The sequence below is a fragment of the Nesoenas mayeri genome (assembly GCF_963082525.1).
Source record: "Nesoenas mayeri genome assembly, chromosome: 20".
NCBI lineage: Eukaryota > Metazoa > Chordata > Aves > Columbiformes > Columbidae > Nesoenas > Nesoenas mayeri.
In genome coordinates this window covers 10,873,199-10,893,371 of record NC_137569.1, presented here as the reverse complement: position 1 = coordinate 10,893,371, position 20,173 = coordinate 10,873,199, and the positions used below count along the sequence as shown (strand labels likewise).

The following is a 20,173-nucleotide window of genomic DNA, read 5'->3' as shown; positions in this document are numbered from 1 at the left end:
CTGCCCACAGGGGTGTCAGGATGAGCAGATGTCAGCAATAAAAGCCTGTCCAGCATGTCACAAACTGCCACCCACCTCCCCATCCCTTGAGACCCTTCTGCTCAGCTGGGTGGGACTGCAGGGGCCAACTTCCAGCACCGTGCAGGCACTGGCACCCAGTGAGAAATTTTTAGCTCAGATAAACCCCATCGTCATTCCTGAGATGAAAATGTCACAGAAATCCTAAGTATAAGCCTGTCCCAGCGCCCGGGGACCACCTGGGGCTGCCCAGAGGAGCTGCTGGGGACAGAGCAGCCCCCAGACTCTCCCGGCTGGAGGGCAGCGCGGGCTGCAACAACTCGCCCTTCTGCACACACACTGACCTGGACTCACAGTGGGGCAGGGCTAATTAATTCCCTCCGTGCCTTTGGAGATGGCAGATGCTTCATTTTTGTCTCCTCGGTCTCACACGTAACAAAACTGTTCATAAAAAACAAGCTGCATCTGTGCAGCACCTCTGTGGCTTCAAAGCTGCACACCCACCACAAAATGCTCCTCCAAGCTTCAAATCCAGTTTCTCCGGGAGCAAAACCTAATTAGATTTAATATGCCGTTTGTCATAGCAGACAAAATGGAGGCGAAAAAAAGCGAAGGAGCAACACTCCCCATCACAGGCAGCACGGACGCTTGTGCCATGGAGCAGAGCTCCCAGCAGCAGAGGTGGGGACGCTGCTGGGACGAGGAACAGACCCACCAGCCAACGGCCACCAAGCACCTGTCTGGCCACCACCAGCCCAGGACACGGCGCCTCCTGTGATGCCTCTGTGGCATCTGCCGTCTCAGTGCGAGTGGGGAAGAGGGGGGTGAGGGCAACTGATTTTGCTGTCAGAGCTCACGGCACTTTCTGTCTTTGGATTTATCAGCTGAAAATGAGAGCTGGGGATTGTAGAGCTTCAATGCGGTCACCACAGCCCAGCTGAGCTCCTTTCGAAAGAGCCTGTTCGAGAGCCCCTGAGCACCAGGCACTGTAGGTGCTGGCTGGGACACCCCAGGACGCTCTCCTGGTAAAACCTCCATCACTTTGTTACTTGTGATGAGCCTTTTTGCCAGAAGAGATTTTCCACTGTCCTGACAAGGAACCCAACTTTTGCAACAAACTGTGCACAGGACTGTGGACCTTCCCAGCACAGAGCCCATCCTGCACCTGCTCCACATCTCCGCCCCAAAGGGAAAGCAGGTCCCCACTGTGGCCAGCTGGGCCACCTCCTGTGCACCCACCCAGCGCACTGCGGGGAGTCCTGAGCAGCCTTTTCCTTGCACCCTGTCAACAGGCACTGACAGCTCAGCAGGCTGGACAGACTGAAGACAGGTGTAATTTAATATATCTGCATCCTTCAAGCAAAGCTGCCGAGTCCTTCCAAAACCCAGGAGTAAAAAAACACATGAGGAAGGTTTATTTCAAGCCTGCAGACAATTAAGGTCTTGGCTAAGTCCTTTCAAAACTTCTCTCTTAGAAGGGAGGCATAGTGAGACCTTCATTCCTGTCTATGTTACAAGCCACTCCTGGAGCTGGGTATCACCTACAGAATGACATTAGGTGACAAATGAGTCAGCTGGAGCAGTGACACACTCATCATCCTGCTTTACATTAAACGTCAAGTTCTTGTTGAGCCTCTTGTCAGTCAGACTTTCCATTCAGCCGGTGTAAAATGTTTCTGTTATTATTACACATCATAAAGACCAATCTTAGAGGGGAAAGGCTTGCACAGCCGAATCTCCTTCCAGCCCTCCCCAGAAACAGCCACACCTCATTGGCACCACGTTCCCAGTCACCACGGCTCTCGAAGGACATTCCCAGAGCTGAGCTCCAAGGACACCATTCTGACCCAAAGATCTCACACCTTATTATTCACGCCGAGTTGTGACAGGGAAGAAAAACACCTGCTTGTTTGTGAGGGAAAAAAACCCCAAACCTGGACTCACGAGGCCCCAGACTTTCATTTTGAGCACAAAAACACATAACGCCTCTCTGACAATGAGATTATTTTCAAAAATCTCTTTTAATCTCCACATGTCCTGACTTCTCCCTTGCTTGCTTATCCCCCTCATTCCGGCAGTGGTATGGTTCTTCTGTGCTGGGAGATGACCGCGTTCCTCTAACCAGGTATCACCGATGGCCCACAAGAACCACCAGCAGAGCAGGTTTTGTGGGCAGGCAGGACTAGAGCTCTCCTAAGTGACAGGCTATGGATGACCCAGGGAGATCTTATGGGTGGTGACGGCCTCAGAGGTGTCACCTGTGGCCAGAAGACACCACTACCGGTCCTTGGGCCAGGGAGATGCCTGGGACAGGCACCAAGGCTTGTGCTTCTCCTGCGGCAAGGGAAAGCACAGGGAGCAACGAGAGCCCCCAGCTCAAGAGCTCGCTTAGAACCATCGAATCACAGAGTCATTTTGGTTGGAAGAGACCCTCAAGATCACAAGACCAACTGTTAACCCAGCACTGGCACTAACCCATGTCCCTGAGAACCTCATCTCCATGTCAGTTAAACCCCTGCTCAATCACCTCCAGGGATGGTGTCTCAACCACTTCCTTGAGCAGCCTTGTTTTATATTGTTTTCATTTATTTATTTGGTTATTCGTTAATTTATTTATAACTATATTTATTATAGATAAAAATATACTGATTTTGTCTTTTCTATTTATACTTCTCTGGTTTTACATTCAGTTCAGTTCACCCATGATAGAAAGCACCCGGAGGAATGGCAAGGCAGCAGATGGGAGTCATGAATTGCCACGAGCTTCTTTGAATTCAAAATGAGCTGCAAACAAGGAAGAAATGTCTCTCCCTGTGCTCTCTGCACTCTCTGCACAGCACTGAAGAGAATCTGAGGGCAGTTTTTGTATCTAGCTGGATGCGCTTTGCTGGATGCGGTTTGACTCTGAAATGTGAGGTCCCACCACGCGTCTGTCCCCGCAGGAGCCGTGTCCTGGTCGCTCCCGTGTGCAGGGTCCCTGTGCCCCCGCGCTCCCCGGGCAGCTCTGCACAGCAGCGGGAGCAGCTCTGAGCCAGCCAGAGCCTGCGCAGGATGCGGCCCCACAGTGCGCACAGCCCAGCTGCATCACCCCCCAGGTTTACTCACTGATCTCCAGCTGCCTCTGAATCCTGCCCTTGCAGCGCTCCCGGTAGTCAGTCTGTGTGGCGTTGTACTCGGACATCACCTCCACAAACTTGCGTGACAGCGTAGAGTGCTGTGGAGGGGAGAGGAAGAGAAAGGGGGGTGAGGGTCCCGCAGGAGGAGTGAGTGACCTGCCACCCGCGAGCCAGGGGAAGGCTCAGCCCTGGGGTCCCCCTGCACCTCTACCAGCCTAAACAGTGTTTCTAGTCCAAAAGCTCCTCCAAGGAGTGTGACAAAAGCACAAGGTGGGGAGGCGGCAGCAGGTGATACAGCCCTGGTGATGGGGGTGGAGCAGATGCACCCCTCACCCAAGCACAAATCAGGCAGAGCCTTCGCCCCCCGACGACACGCCAGGGTGGCAGCAGAGCCGTGGGTCACGACGGCAGCACGGTCCTGGCACCACAGCACAGCTTGTGCCTGGGTCAAGCCCCGCCTGTCCCTGACTCGCTGATGGGACGTGCCGGACCCAGCACGGGCACAGGATGGACCTGGCGCGGTCACTCTGTGGTGCTGGAGTTGGGCAGGAGGCCCCAGGGGGATCCTGTGCCCCAAGGCATTAAAACCCCGACCCGGCCTGGGGCAGGGCTGGTGGGGGAGCCCTGGGGACCCAGGCAAGCAGGGGGAGAGGGGATGCCCAGAGTAAATGTCCCCACTCTGGGAGCACGCTCCCACTTTTCCTCCCCACACTGGAGGGCTGCCCCAGGCACTGGCCCCACGGGGATGTGGGGGACGAGTGTCTGCCCCAAACCAAGCGCTGCCGCCAGAGCTGCCAGCCCCCGCACACAGAGAACCTCATCTGCTTAGGCTGTTTCCCATTCTCCAGGAAATGTGCCAGAAAACCTTGGAATTACACCTGACCAGGGTCTAGCTGAACATGCTGAGCACCCGATGCTGCCCCACGGGGGAAGCTCAGCCCCACGTGAATAACTGCACCAGAGCCGGGTTTGCTGTCTGATCCGGCTGTCAGGCTGAGCACACCAAACAGGGCTGAAGATGTTCCAGGAAGGTCAGGACAGAGCATTACATGCATCCTTCATCCCAACACCTGTATCTCTTGAATGAGCCCTTTCCCCAATATACCAGAAATCAAGTTTCATAAAATCATGGACTCACAGAGTGGTTTGAATTGGAAAAGAATTTGAAAGAACATAGAATCATAAATGTCCTGAGTTGAGAGGGACTCACAAGGATCACAGAGTCCAACTGCTGTCCCTGCACAGGACACCCCACAGGTCACCCCGTGTGTCTGAGGACGGTGTCCAGTCTCTTCTTGAACACTGTCAGGTTGGGGCCGTGACACCTCCCTGGGAGCCTGTTCAGTGTCCAGCACCTCTGGGGGAAGAACCTTTTCCTCATGTCCAACTTAACCCCATCCTTGTTAAGTTTAAAACTCTTGTCCCCTGTCCTGTCACTGCAGGCCCTGGTCAAAACTCTCTCCATCTTTCCTATAGCCCCCTTTAAGTACTGAGGGTCCACCAGCAGGTCTCCCTGGAGCCTTCTCCAGGCTGCACAGCCCAGCTCTCTCAGCCTCTCTCCAGGGCAGAGCTGTTCCAGCCCTTGGACCGTTTCAGCGGCTCCTCTGGCCCCGCTCTGCCAGGTCCGTGTGTGTCTTGTGCTGGGGACCCAGAGCTGGACTCGGTGCTCTGGGGGGTCCCAGGAGAGCAGAGCAGAGGGGGAGCATCCCCTCCCTCCGCCTGCTGCCCACGCTGTGCTGATGCAGCCCAGGAGACACTTGGCTTTCTTGCCAGCTCACATCCCATTTGTCACCCACTCGACTCCCCAGGCTCTTCTTTGCCGGGCCAAAAGCCTTCCTTCCTTTCCAGAGAAGGCGAATCTAGTGCATGAGTCTCAAGTGAAGCCAAACGCAATACTGTGTGAAGGAAGAAACACGTGTGCACTTCTCCAACCGTGCATCAGAAGCATTGTCTGGTACCCCCATCGTGGGCACTCAGCATCACTCTCGCATGCAGTGGTCACCTGTGAGCCGACACCACTGCGGGGGGAAGAAGGTTGTGTTACCCCAGCCTCACCCTGTGGACTGCTCGTGCAGGGCAGCAGATATGGAGCCATGGTGGAAGATGAAAGGAGAGGAGATGATGGACAAGGAATAGGAAAAGAAGATACTCAGAAAGAAGTTATGGAGAGACCGACACCATGATGAAACTCCCAATGAGTGATCCCACGAGGACTTTCATGGCCACCAGCTTGGTGTGAGCTCCCCGTTAGAGAGTCACTGCTTACAGAGAGCCAAGCCCATGGGCCAGAGCAGCTCTCAAAGCCTCTGCAGGGCTGGTACCACCAGCCCAGCCCCAGCCAGCACAGCCCTACCTCCAGGAGATGGCACTGGAGACATCCTGAAGATATAGTTGTTTGCTTTGCAGCTATTCTAAGCGAGCAGCAGCTCTGTATTTATGGCAGGGCCTCAGACTCAGCTCATCTTATGATTCTGCTGGCAAAGCTCAAACACCCCCAGCAGCCTCAAGCCCAGCAGGCAGCTCAGGAGGCGTCAGCCCAAAGCAAGGTCAAAACAGCTCCCGAGTATCAGTATGGCTTGAAATCAGGCAAAGACATGATGTGCCATCCACACAACTCTCCTTCTGCCTTTTCAAAATTGTTTTCCTAAAATCCAGTCAATTCTCATTCAGCTGAAAGCCATCAATGTACGTTGATTTGCAGCCAAATACAGCCTGGGTGTTAAATTATGCTCCTTTCTGCTCATCAGTACACCACACCATATCTCTTTTACTTAATAAATTATTTAACTTAGTGTTTATTTTGTCAGATTGTTATTTCAGGTTCCCACGGGCATCCCACATGTCTACAGAATGCATTTGATTTTTGAGGGAACAGGGAGCTTCATGCAAAACGGGCTCTGGAAAAAATAATTTAAATGGTTTTCAGTCATTAAATTTAAATATAAAACTAACGGAATATTCAGAGTAAATAAAGAGCATATCAAAATGTACCTTGCATCTGAAAATTCATTAAACAGAAAATATTAACTAAAGGTAGGAAATGGGGTTGTTTTACCTCAGGCCAGAAAGTCTTCACTCCCCAAACGTGGGGAAGGCTGAACCACCGTTTGCTGAACCACCAGGGTGGATTTCCAAAGAGCCTCTAGAGATCTGGGTACCCACAGGGGCTCTGAAACCCTCCCAAAGCACACACTGAACATGGACCTTGGCCTTCCATGTTTTTAGTGAAGAGAAAGACACTTCCAAAGCGCTCACCCCGGGGGGGTACCGGGCTCCCGCCTGCGCCCACCGGGGTTACGCGGGAGCAGAGCCCCCTCCTGAGCCCACACTGGACGCGTTTGTTCCAGTGTTTGAACTAGTCCCAGCAAGGTGAATATTTCCACCACACCGGCTTGATAAACCAAGCCAAAAGCAAGCAGAGCAAAAGCTCTTCGGAATAACAAGGACTGAAAGTACTGACGTTTGGAAGAACGTAAATAGCGGCTTTTGCTCTGCTGTGAGCTCAAAAATTGAAACTTACAGGAACATGGAAAACACTGTTGAGATGTCTGGGAACCTGCATCACTAGCAATGTTTCTGGGCTGGGGATGCCCTTGGGAGCTGCGACCCCAAAGCCCCTGTATCTTGCTGCTGCCGCGGAGCTGCCCGAGGCAGCGTGCTTCACTCGCTGCCGCTGTGAAACCAGGACACAGTGCTTTTCATGTAATGAATTTAGAACATGAAAACAGCTCTTCCTCGGTGCAGAAGCAGCTCAGGAGCCAAGCTGCCCCTGGGACCAGTTTGCTGGAGGCTGGTGGAGCTCGGGACAGCCACGGGGGGGCCGCACTCGTGCTCCCACTACGGGCTGCCCTGGGACCGGCCATGCCCCTGCGGCTCACACCAGCCTCCCTGCGCTGCTGGCGCCCAGAGCCCCATCAGTTGGCCCGGGATAAGACAAAGCTGCTCCTGGGAAAGCTCCAGGCCTGATGAGGCTCTTCTGGCTGGAGATGGCAACTGCAAAGCCAGAATAAGAACCCATAATCTTAATGCTCAGTTAGTCCTAATTTACAATAGGTTAACCCCGGGCTGGGGAGGAGCATCCGCTCCTCGTTCCTCCTTTTACTCACTGATTTCCTCACAATAAAGTCCATACAAACCCTCATTGCAGAAATACCTACCCAAGGACCATGCTTCAAGCACAAGGCATACCCAAATCAGCTCTCCAACTGATTTGCTCTCCAGTTCAACTCCCCCAGGCAAATGCAGGAAGGGAGGCGGGAGCAGGGCCGGGCTCTGGGGGAGCCCACACTGACCAAGCTGGAGTAGTGTGAGGGCTGTGGAGGCAGCAAGACGTGCTGTCCTGAGGACTGAAGAGCCCAAGGAAGCTGTGGTCCCACAGTTCAATGGGGCAAGAGCTCGGGTGACCAGGGACACAGCAAAGGCTAAGGTTTCCCCTTCTTCTTTTGCCTTGGTGATCACTGGTAAGGTCCGTCCTTGGCCTCTCGGTGCCCTCTGAGCATGAGTGGCACGGAACACCACTCATGGAGACAGATGTAGACTTTGGGTGTGCTTCAGTCAACTGGAAATATTCAGGTCCATGGAACCAGGCGGGATGCATCTGAGCATGCATCACACATAGATGAGGTTTTTAAGGACATGGATTAGTGCCATCCTCTGAAAGGATGATCTGGGGAATCCTCATGTTCCCCTCAGTCACTGGGGAAGGAAGGCATTGAGTAAATCCTCCCAAGACAAGAAGGTAACTGGAAACAGCCAACATGGATTTACTGAGAGAAAATTGTGCTGTGCCATCCTGATGGCCTTGTCCGATGAGATGAGTAGCTCTGCAGACAAAAGGAGAGCAGGGAATAGCACACCCAGATTTTAAGGCCTTTGACACAGACTCCCATTGTACATTTATAGCCTTTTTGATGGGACACAGCTTGGATAAGGCTGATGGAAAATTGTCTGGACTGCCAGGTTGTGATCAGCAGTACAAAGACCAACCAGTGGCCATTTCCAAATGGTAACCCCTCAGTGAGCAATGGTGGGTCTGAAAACACCATTAAACACCTTCACCAGTAACTGGACTGGAGTGTCCTTTCACCAGGTTTGCAGATGGAAACCCCATGAAGCTCAAAGGCAAATGCAGCATCCTGCGATGGAGTCAGGATGCACACTGCACGACAGGCTGGGGCCAGCTGGCCAGAAAGCACCTAGAGCTTCCTAAGTCCTCAAGGACACCAGGCTGGCCAGGGCTCAGCAGTGAAGGTAGAACTCACCACGGGCTGGGTGAGCAGGACAGCCAGCAGGGGGAGGACAGGGATTCTTCAGTTCCACCTAGACCACAACTACAGCTCTGTGTTCTGCTTAGAGCTACTCAGTGGGAGCGATGCCAGCTGAGGCCACCAAAGTGGCCTCAAGTAAGTGGCCACAAGTAAGGACAGGCTCAGAGGAACAGGGTTTGGTCAGCTGAAGGTGACAAAGCTCAGGGGGATCTTATTGATGTCTACAATGATCCAGTGGAAGAATGGAGAGAAGCTGGAGCCATACTCTTCTTGGAGGTGCACGGGCATAGGACAAGAGACAATAGACCAAGCTGAGACACACAGAATTCAAGTTAAATATTAAGGGAGAAAAAATCATCATAAAGGTGGTCAAACACTGGATCAGGACTCATGGACTGATGCCTACGGCACCTTCATCCTTCTAGACACAAAGAACGCAGCTGGACAAGGCCATGAGCAACCCAATGTGGCTGGCACTGCTCTGTGGCAGGGCTGGCACCTCCCGAGGTCTCTTCCCACCAGCATGCTGTGAACCCACAACAAGGAACAAACCTGGGTGCCAGAGTTCTAGTTGGGCTATTGCTTGTCCCTGGATGACCAAGAGTCCAAGGGGGACACCCATGTGACAAACAAGGCCAATGCCAGCTGCAATAGCTCCATGGAAACACAGTGTCCCTGCTGAGGCTCTGTCCCATGGCACCAAAAATACCAAATCACACCAGCCGTGCACGGGGAACCAGGGCAAGACCAATGCCGGCGACGGCCACAGATGCTGTCACACTAGTTGGTGTGTTCCAGCCAGAAAGCTGCGTTACCACCAACTCACCCCTCACTGTTCCCTGGGTGACAGCTCCAACAATCACATCAGTAACGCTCACCCACCAGGCACACACAGTCCGACAGCGCTGTCACCTCCTCTTACCCACCACGCGTGGTGACAAGCAAAGCCAGCAACGCAGCTCTGGGACAGTGCTCTGTGCCCAGCTCACCGTCCGCCCTGCACACACCAGTGTGTGAGCTTGGCACACACAGCTGAGCACACATAGCTGAGCACACACAGAATCCCAGAATGTCAGGGGTTGGAAGGGACCTGGAAAGCTCATCCAGTGCAGTCCCCCCATGGAGCAGGAACACCCAGATGAGGTTACACTGCTGGGGATACACTGCTGGGGACACACGTCTGGGGACACACGTCTGGGACACAGTGCTGGGCACACACAGCTGGGCACACAGTGCTGGGCACACACGGCTGGGGACACACTGCTGGGCACACACGGCTGGGCACACAGTGCTGGGCACACAGTGCTGGGCACACACTGCTGGGCACACAGTGCTGGGCACACACTGCTGGGGACACACGGCTGGGGACACACTGCTGGGCACACAGTGCTGGGCACACACGGCTGGGGACACACGGCTGGGGACACACGGCTGGGGACACACGGCTGGGGACACACGGCTGGGACACAGTGCTGTGCACACACGGCTGGGGACACACGGCTGGGACACAGTGCTGTGCACACACGACTGGGGACACACGGCTGGGCACACACTGCTGGGACACAGTGCTGTGCACACACGGCTGGGGACACACGGCTGGGGACACACGGCTGGGACACAGTGCTGTGCACACACGGCTGGGGACACACGGCTGGGCACACACTGCTGGGCACAGGGTCCCAGCGAGGGGTCAGCATTCCCGGGCACATGAACAGCTGCAGGAGTCTGAGAGCACCTTGGTGAGAAGCCAAAGCCCCACAGCGGAGCAGGGTGCTCCATGCCCACCTCAGCCTCCCAAGGCAACGGCTTCAGGCTGCAGCCCTGAGGAGCTCCTCTCCCCTGGGGACAGCACCTGCAGAAATGCTAAGAACTGTCCAAATTGCAAGAAAATCGCCCATTTCCTTGACTGAGTGTTCCATGGCTGACAGAGTTGGACTTTTGGAGGAGAGAAGGCTCCAGGGAGACTTTACCGCAGCTGTTCAATATATAAAGGCAGCTTATAGGAAAGAACAAGAGAGACTTTTGACCAGGCCCTGCAGTGACAGGACGAGAAGCGGTGGTTTCAAACTGAAAAAGAGTAGGTTTAGGCAGGACATAAGGAAGAAATGTTTTATGATGAGGGTGGTGACACAGCCTTCCAACCCAAACCACTCCATGACTCTGTGGTGGAGCAAAGCCCTGAATGCCGCTCTCCCATGTGCCAGGATGATGCAGGTGCAGGCAGAGTATGGCAGCTCCGGTCAGCGTGAAGTCTCGCACACGTGCTGGGGCCAAGGTGCCACCGTGTACCTGTGCCTGATCCAGATACATCTGCACCGCTGGTTGATCCAACAGAGGCAACTAGAGTCACGACCTTGATCTCTGCTGCCTCCGTCCCGACATGCTCTGCAATCCTGGGATGTCCAACACAATTACATAGCTCTGATTTCAGAAAATCAATAAGAGTATGTCCTATTTTCACAAAGTACACACTATTTAGAAATTCAAGTCCTGGTTTCAAAAGCACCTGGAGACCACGGTTATCCTTGTCTTATGAGACCTCAGGTCATCATATTCTTCTGAGTTAACCTGTGACAATGCTGCAGGCTGTACGAGGTATGCATGAAGCTCAGTCACCTCCTCTGTCCCCAGCTCCATGTCCTTTCCCTTAGCTCTCCCCAGGCCCTAGCGCTGCCCTCCCAGGTCCTGCCTGCTGCTTCCTCAAGGAAACCTTCTGGCACTTTCTGCCAAGTCACTGGCCTTGCCACGACCCCACTGACTGTGCTCTCTCTGCTGGTGTTCTCAGAGTCTTCCCACTGCACCCACTGTGGACATCAGAGCAATGGTTGTGACCAGCCCTTGCTTTCCAGACACCCAGGCCAGAACTTGAGTGGTGCTCAGCAGGGACATCTGCAGCAATCAGACCTTCTCACTGCAATCAGATGCTCCCGAGAGAGAAAAGCCTTTCTACAAGACACTTGAACATTTCTTCCATTGAATGTTTCTAAGCTATTTCTTGACTTTGCGGGGGTGGGAGGGGAGTTACTCAGAACTGTAGGATAATTCAGGCTGGAATGGACTTCAAGAGGTCATGCAACCCAACCTCCGGCTCAAAGCAGAGTTAGTGATTTCAGTTTTCAGTGTGCGCTGCTGGGCCTACGGACAAGCCCCATGTTCCTCAACACCCCACCACGTTCCACCCCACTGAAGCGAGAACAGCACGACTGTTCATCACAACTGAGCACAACCCAGCCTGGGGACCACCCGGGCAAAGGAGAGGGAGGTGGACCCTGAGCCTCCATCTACCCCTGGATAACACTGCTAAGAAGCCCATCAAAAGAAAGTGCCAGTTATTGGTGGTTTCACAGGAACAAGAGGAAGAGTCGTGTCAGCCCTTCCAAAGTCTAACGCTTCCTGAGCTGTGAAGCCACATTGACACCTGGTGGAGTGGCAATCACAGACCCAACAGGGAAGAACCTGTCCCGCAGCCTGCACAGTGCTCTTCCAAAGACCACTCGTCTGCTTAGATTAAGGGAAATTTTAGGTGAGCAAATGAGGTCTCATTTATGAGCTGCTCAATCATCCTTCCAGGCACTGCAGAAACACATGGAGACTTCAGGTCTCTGAACATGTTGCAGACAAATGTTCTCCCCTCAAAGCTGGCACTTCAGAGGGCATTTTTGCTCCAGATAAAATCACCTTTAATGAGATGGTTAACATAAATGTGCAGAAACCCACATGCCTGCCCAGACTTGGACACACAGACAAAGCCACTGCTTGCTGCCCTGCCCCCGCAGCCCCTTCGTCACGCACTGGTGTCACAGGTCTTTCAGGCTGGCTTTTTCGCTGGTCCATTTGGAAATGTGCTGTGCTACTTTCCCCAGGATTTGCACACCAGAATTTCTTGCTCTAAAGCAAAGTGCAGCCCTCTCTCCCATCACCTCCGGGGATCCCTCAGCTGCCTCCAGCCACTTCCCTCCCCTCGGTCCCAGTGCCACAGGGCAGACACTCACCTGAGTTTTCCTTATCCGCAGGTCAGCAGATGACCTGTTCAGTCCTTCCTCTTGTTCAATACTCTGCTCAATACCTGGTCAGGGTAGAAGGACACAGATTATTTCACACTGTTTAGAGAAGGAAAAGGGGTGATTTGGCAAAAGGGCTGTAAAAGGCTGAAGGCTGCAAATCGAGGAGCACCTGGCACTGAGCAGCTCCCAGCTCCCCCAGCCCGTGATTACGCCAGGACTGTCAGCAAAGCCCCGTTTCACCATGGCAAAGCACCCAGTGCCTGGCCATCAGCTGGGACTCGGTGCTGTCAAGGGCAGTCCCCATCACTCCCAGGCTGGTAAACGCAGGTTTCAATACAAAATAGATGTCACGCTCAGGTCTGATCTCTGCACTTTATGGTATTCAAACAAAATGGAGTGCTGTTCTCCCCCTGCTAGGTAAGAGGAGGAGAAAACCCAGAGCTAAAATGTCTGTAAAATACCAAAGCTCAAGACGTCTCCAGGGACCCTAAAAATAGTAGGTCTGCCAGCTGCCCAGCCCTGCCCGGGGAGGACTCGCCAGGCTGGCAAGAACATGCAGCATCTTGCTGAACACTCCACTGCAGCAAAGCAGAGATCTGCCCTTTTAATTATGCCCAGTAGTGCAGCTGAGATGAATTTCTCACTTGCCCGAAGTCCATAAATCACATCAGGGAGGAGAGCTGCCCTGCTCAGCATCCCATCACGGTTTGGGCAGGGAGGGAGCATGGGGCTGCAGGGCAGGAGGTTTGGCACAGAACAAGGCAGTGGAAATTTGTTCTTCAAGGCCAGCTCAAGATGTGCTAATTCAAAAGCTTAAATTCAGGGACTTAAAAAGCCTGGAAGAAAGCTCCCATCAGCAGGCTGGCCCAGGTTGCAGACACCTGTCTCCACGTAGACCACCAGGTGTGAGCTGGTGGCATCTCTCACGTTTGGCTGAAGATCCCATTCCCAAGTTGTCCCACAGTTCTCTGAGCTCGGCTGTCTCCAGCACCTTCCACACTGGAGCACGTCCCACGAGCCCAGCACAGGGCAGGTTCCTCCTGCAGCAGGAGCTCCCCATTCCCTGGAGCTGCCCCTCATCGCCATCCAGTGCAACAGGGCAGAGCGCAGGACACTGACACCGCCGTGGGCATCTGGGGTTTTGTTTCCCTTTCGCAGATCTGAGCCTGTATCTCCGTGCTTCCCAGCCCAACCCCTCCTTGCCAGGCTCTCGAATCCAGTGACTCCCTGTAGCACAGTTCACAGTGTTCATGACCCCAGGAAGGCATGGACGTGTTGGAGGGGCCAGAGGAGCCACAGGAATGACCTGAGGCTGCAACAGCTCTGCTGGAGGACAGGTGAGAGAGCTGGGCTGTTCAGCTGGAGAAGAGAAGCTCCAGAGAGACCTTAGCGTGGCCTTTCCGGACTTAAAAGGGGCTGATAAGAAAGGTGGGGACAGACTTTTGAGCAGGGCCTGTTGTGACAGGACAAGGGCTGATGGTTTAAACTAAAGGAGGGAGATTCAGGCTGGACATGAGGAAGGAATTGTTGCCCTGAGGGTGGTGAGAGCCTGGCCCAGGTTGGCCAGAGAGGTGGTGGCTGAACCATCCCTGGAGACATCCCAGGCCAGGCTGGACGGGGCTCTGAGCACCCTGAGCTGGTGCAGATGTCCCTGCTCGTGGCAGGGGGGCACTGGGGGAGCTGGGAAAGGCCCTTCAATACAAACTGTTCTGTGATTCTGCTGTGTGCTGGTTACATGGGTGGTCCCACGGTACCACCTTGCAGAGAGGAGCAGTGCTGTAAAGAAGACTGTGGGCCTGGAAAACCCTTCATGGTGACAGCAGAGGGTGCCTAACAGCAGAGGATGCTCTGGGGAAGTGCTGGAGAACATCAGCACAAATTCTGCACTCCCTCCTATTCTGTCCTGGAAGAAGCGTCTGTATCTAGAGCTTATCGGAAAGGTCCTGTCTCACACAGCCAGCCGGCCATGGCACTTTCGTGCCTTCCCCTGCCTGTGAGCGCACCAGCTGCTGCCTGCCCAGCACATTGCATCAGCAATTGGTCTTCCTCCACACTTGTCATAAACCCTTCCCTCTTCCCAAGGAACAGTATTGGCAAACATTGTGCATTTAGGATAATTAATAAAATCACATTTTCCCAAGAAGCTGGTAATTAGAATTAGCCTCTGCATGAGCAATGTCTGTTCTAAAGAAGTCAATTCGTTGTCAGCAGATGGTGTTTTTGATCAGTCCTGACTGTTTTCTTTCATAGATCATGCTGGCCACAAGGCGATTCAAGACAAAGCACGAGGACTAATTGTCTATCTTTCCAGGTAAATACAATACCAGTGAGTCTTTTCTGGATGAAGGAAACAGGAATCAGAGCCTGTTCTTCAGTCTTTCAGGCTCTCAAAGCCCCTTAAGAACTACATAACATAACAACTGTGGAGGAGGATTTTTGGTTTGCACAAGCTAAACCCTGTCCCCACCTGGACACCAGGGATCTCAGCGCGGTCCATGGGAAGGGAACCCCTGGTCTATGAAATGGGTAAGCTGGCCCCCCAGCTCTCCTTCCTGGGTCCAGCTGAGATCACGCGCCAGGAGGACAGATGGCAGCAAGGGGACAACAAGGAACGAGTCTCCTTCTGGCACACACATGGGACATGGCCATGTCAGTAGTGACAAACCCAACAAAGGCTCCAGCTGCCTCTAAGTCCTCCATGCCCATGAGGGTCCCATGGAACCCTGGTATTAGGGAGAACGCTGCTGCTGTGGGGAAGCACCAGCTCCTCTCTCCCCTTCAGACACAGACAAGGTCCTGCAACAATCTCACCCAGATCCAGTGCTAAAGTCCAAGAGTACTGCAGGGAAACTGAGCTGTGCCAAGGTGACCTGCCTCCTGCCTCAACATGCTGCCGTCCTCGCCGCCCCCTGAATCTCCTGGGTCCAATCTTGGGCTTTTGAGCTTCTCCAAGTGCTCCAGCACAACCCCAGCCATCAACAGGCTGACAGTCGCGTTGTTCTCACTCTCCGCTTGTCAAAGAGATTGATTGACTCTTCCAATGGTGGAAACTGATGGTCATGTTGGCCGCACCCTGTCCCTGCACTGCCCAAGGCGGAGGTGTGTCAGGACACTGGGACATGCTGATGAGATGGGATAACCTTACCCAAGCCCAATGGCCCCTTTCTTCCCCACCACCATGCCATCCTGGCTCCCTAGGGAAGAGCCAACTCTTCTTTGGGGCTTGCAAATCCCACACCAGCAACTCTTCAACCACTCAGCACTGGCAATCCAACCTTTGGCCATGGTGTGGGTCTGCTCAGAGCTGGGGCCCACTGGGAGAGCCCAACATCTGCCAGTGCTGGTGGCATGGGACCTGCTCACAGCCCACTGGGTGCTCATGGCCCGTCCCCTCAGCTGCATCCTGGGAATGGGGCTCAAGGGGGCAAATTCCCAAAGGGCAAATAAAAGCAGCTGGAGGGTGCCAGGGGGAGGGAAGGTGACACCCATCTCTGAGTGATCCCCGCAAACAGTGGCAGACGCCACTGCTGGCTGTCCCTTCCTCCAGCTCTGCGACCTCTCTCAGCACCAGCTCGGGCTGCCAGAGGACACACAGGCCCAAACTGTGTCTGTCACCTGCCCCTTCCCACCCAGAGCAAACCGCCTCCAACTGTCTTGACCTGAGTCAAACCCCAGCTGCTGACGGCACAGAGCTGAGGTGACAGCCAGGGTGTCACAGCATTTCTGGTCACGGGGAACGCGTGGGAGGTGCTGGGCAGTGGGGACAAGGAGCAAGACCCAGGGCAGCAATGCTCCCTACCCCAGGATGGGAGCTGCGCCACCCTCTGCCGGGGCTGCCGGGCAGGGGCCCCGAGGGCAGAGCCCCGCAGCAGCACTGCAGGCAGATACTCACTCTTTAGCTTGGAGCGCACTTTGTTCGCTGTCTTCTTTATGTCAGACATCAGCTCCTCCAGCTCCTCCTTTGTTTCTGGGGAGAAGGAAAAGAGCAAACACAATGTGCTGGATACATGGGTAAAATCTGCTGCCCAGCTCCATGGCACGTGGAGACCGGAGCTGTGAGCACTCCCACCTCCAGACTGGGAGCCCCACACACCCCACTGCGCTCTCCTCACAGTCCTGGGCCTGGAAATAACCCGGCTGCTGGTGGGGCAAGCAGGGAGCTGGGCACAGCCCCAGCCTGCCCCATGCCCTGCAGCAAGGGGAAGGGACATACAGTCCTGTAGTGCAGAGAAAACCGCTGCTGGATACTCACCAATGGCTGATCACTCCAAGCCCCTGCAACACCCGCCAGCCCCGCCCAGGGCATTACAACAGGTCGTGTCCTCCACTGGCAGCCAGTGTGTGTGTGTGTGTTCACTCCCCGGCCTGAATTTGCTGCTTGGGGCAGAAAAGGGCTGAAGCAGGCAGAATCTGTCCCCAGCCCCACAGCCCATTCTCTCAGGAACGACTCTGAGCCGCCCAGCAGTGGCAGGAGGGTGAAAAGCAATTCTCATGTTTGAACAAGCAGGGGCACAGGAGTCACAAATGAAAACAAGTACAGTGAGTCCCTTCTTCCCAGTCCTCACAGGCATCCCACACGTGCCTACACGATGCATGTGGCTCCCACCAGGAGAAGAGCCCTGCGAGCACGGAGGATGTCGCTGAGCCTCAGCCTGCCCAGGGCCACCGCTCCAGGACAAGAATGCTGTGACAAGAATCTCCTAGGCTGCCATGACTATGGACTTGTCTAGAGAGAGAAGGAAACTACGTACCACACCTGAGAGAGTCCATCAGCTGGGGAAATTCTGAGCCCTGTGTGACGGATGGGACCTGGCGCAGTGCTGTATCTGCCCTCACTCCCGAGTGCAAACGCCAGGAATGGGCTCTGAGCTGACCACTGACGGCACAACCACTGTGAGATCTCTGGGCACTTGTGTCCTGTTGGACATTTCTCAGCATTGCAGCAGCACCTCCAAGCCACAAGCTGTGCTCAGTAAACCTCTGGATCAGAGCAAAGCTCCTTGATCAGCCCTGCAGAGAAGAACTGGGGGATACTGGTGGGTGACAAATGGGACATGAGCCGGCAATGTGTGCTTGCAGTCCAGAAAGCCAAGTGTCTCCTGGGCTGCATCAGCACAGCGTGGGCAGCAGGCGCAGGGAGGGGATGCTCCCCCTCTGCTCTGCTCTCCTGGGACCCCCCAGAGCACCGAGTCCAGCTCTGGGTCCCCAGCACAAGACACACACGGACCTGGCAGAGCGGGGCCAGAGGAGCCGCTGAAACGGTCCAAGGGCTGGAACAGCTCTGCCCTGGAGAGAGGCTGAGAGAGCTGGGCTGTGCAGCCTGGAGAAGGCTCCAGGGAGACCTGCTGGTGGATGTGCAATCCTTAAAGGGGGCTATAGGAAAGATGGAGAGAGTTTTGACCAAGGCCTGCAGTGACAGGACAGGGGGCAAGAGTCTTAAACTTAACAAGGATAGGGTTAAGTTGGACACAGGGAAGAAATGCTGCACGATGAGGGTGGTGAGACACTGGCACAGGCTGCCCAGAGAAGCTGTGGGTGCCCCATCCCTGGAGTGTTCAGGGTCAGGCTGGACGGGGCTCTGAGCAACCTGCTCTGGTGGGAGATGTGCCTGCCCATGGCAGGGCTTGGCTGGATGATCTGTGAACGTCCCTTCCAACACAAACCACTCTGTAAGTCCATGATCCTAAGATTAAGGAAGATAAGGAAGAAATGTTGCTTGGACTGCCCAGAGAAGCTGTGAGTGCCCCATCCCTGGAAGTGTTCCAGGTCAGGCTGGACGGGACTCTGAGTGACCTCGTCTAGCGGGAGATGTCCCTGCCCATGGCAGGGGTGTTGGAACTAGATGATCTGTGAAGGTCTCTTGCATTTCAAATCATTCTGTGAGCCTGGGATCTCATCCAGGTTCCTCTCTCAGAAACCAGAGTGTCCTTGAAGGAGCTGGGATGTGCAGGTGTGCCCCTCGCCACCCTGTGCCTCAGCAACTGCCAGACCCCCCTGAGCACTTCAGCAGGGCTGGCGTGGGGGCACAGCCTTTGTGCTCAACACATGGGTTCCCAGCTCTGCTCTGCCTGGGCAGCCCTTCATGCTGCATAGCTGCAAAAAGGCTGGGTGGTACGAGATGCCACCCACAGGCTTGTGGTGGCCCAGCTGGCTTGCTAAGGATGTAAATGTGCCCCAAATGTGGGACTGGCCAACCCCAAAATGCAGCAGGGAGACCAGCATGTTGCCATATCTCAAGATCCAGATACTAAAGGAAGTAAAAAACACTTGCCATTCAAATATGATTTCTCAGAAATGCTGCCACCCTAATGCTCCCTCTTGATTTTGATGGGATCAAGACTTACTTAATTCAATAAAACTTTGTTTAATAGACTGTAGGCACATTAACTTAGTCATTTTAATGGCTGTGGTAGCTCTGATGCTGTATGCTCCCAGCTGGCAGTCACAGGCATAATTAGAAAATCATGATGATGGGAATGTGCTGGGGGAAGGTCACATCCTATCGATGGTTGTACACATTTCTGACTCAAAGCTTAGAGCTTCAGCACTATTGGGAAAAGGAGAAAATGAACATGTCTGCGTATACCTTCACCCCAGGCCACAGGTATTTCTGAGCAAGCCAACACAGCGGCCTCACCGGGGGAAGCGGTACAATTATGTATTTACTAGAGAGTAAGCACGAATAAAGGGAAAGGAAGAGGACATTTTCAGTTTGAGTTATCAGTTAAGTGACCAATTATTTGTCTTTTCCCCATTCTTGAAAGAACTTGTATTTAACTTGTATTCATACCCCGAATCCTGGGGGCAGTTTTGGGCCCCTCACACCAAGAAATCCCTTGATGTGCTGGAGCGAGTGGAGACAAGGGAACGGAGCTGGTGAGGGGCTGGAGCACAAGTGTGATGGAGCGGCTGAGGGACCTGGGGGGTTCAGCTGGAGAACAGGAGCTGAGGGGAGACCTTCTGATCTCTGACCTGCCTGAAAGGAGCTTGGAGCCAGGGGGGTCGGGCTCTGCTCCCCAGGAACAAGCGCCAGGAGCAGAGGAAACGGCCTCAAGTTGCGCCAGGGGAGGGTGAGGTTGGATGTGGGAACAATTTCTTCCCCAAAGGGCTGTGGGGCATTGGAACAGGCTGCCCAGGGCAGTGCTGGAGTCACCATCCCTGGAGGGCTGGACAGACGGACATGAGGTTCTCAGGGACACATGGCAGTGCCAGGGGTGGGTTATGGTTGGACTTGACAATCTTGAGGGGCTTTTCCAACCAAAATGATTCTGTGATTCTATGATTAACAAAGAAACAAACCATCCTGGGCTGAGGAACTCCCCAGCTGACGGGGACGCAAAGACTCAGCAGTACGGAGGGACAACAGGCTGCCATGAACACAGCACAGACTGAAAGCTGCGTTTGTTCATCTGGAAAGGGGAAAGCAAAGAGGGTTCCTACTGCTGCCTGGGACTACCCAGCAGGACAGTGGAGAGAAGCCGGAGCCAGACCGACTGCTGGTCCTTGGAGGTGACCTTCAGGTTCTTGCTGAAACTTGGAGATGCACAGAAACAGGACAAGCAGTGATAGACCAAGCTGGGACAAGCAAAATTCCAATTAGATATCAGGAAAAAAAAATCATCATCATGAAGGTGGTCAAATTCTGGACCCAGAGAGCCTGTGTGATGTCCAGTCCTTAAGGATATTCAACATGTGGCTGGGTGAATGCCTGAGCAACCTCACCTAATGGACCTGCTGGAGGGTACTGACCAGGGGCCTTGGAGGCCAT

General features: G+C 54.2%; 2 protein-coding genes across 2 annotated transcripts in view; one reads left to right on the top strand and one right to left on the bottom strand.

Moving 5' to 3' along the window:
• The window catches only part of BUD23 (BUD23 rRNA methyltransferase and ribosome maturation factor), a 14,372-nt gene extending 13,726 nt beyond the window's left edge, over window positions 1-646 (top strand). Inside the window, exon 13 of the transcript XR_013923075.1 lies at window positions 603-646. The gene's annotated coding sequence lies outside the window, so the exon portion shown is untranslated. The remainder of the gene's footprint in view (window positions 1-602) is intronic.
• Window positions 1-20,173, bottom strand: part of STX1A (syntaxin 1A) — a gene marked incomplete at both ends in the record, with an annotated part of 24,752 nt that extends 4,579 nt beyond the window's left edge. The window contains 4 exons of the mRNA XM_080356868.1: window positions 3,124-3,232; window positions 12,394-12,467; window positions 16,298-16,372; window positions 20,128-20,173. Of these exons, the coding sequence (XP_080212994.1) occupies window positions 3,124-3,232; window positions 12,394-12,467; window positions 16,298-16,372; window positions 20,128-20,173 (304 nt within the window). The remainder of the gene's footprint in view (window positions 1-3,123; window positions 3,233-12,393; window positions 12,468-16,297; window positions 16,373-20,127) is intronic.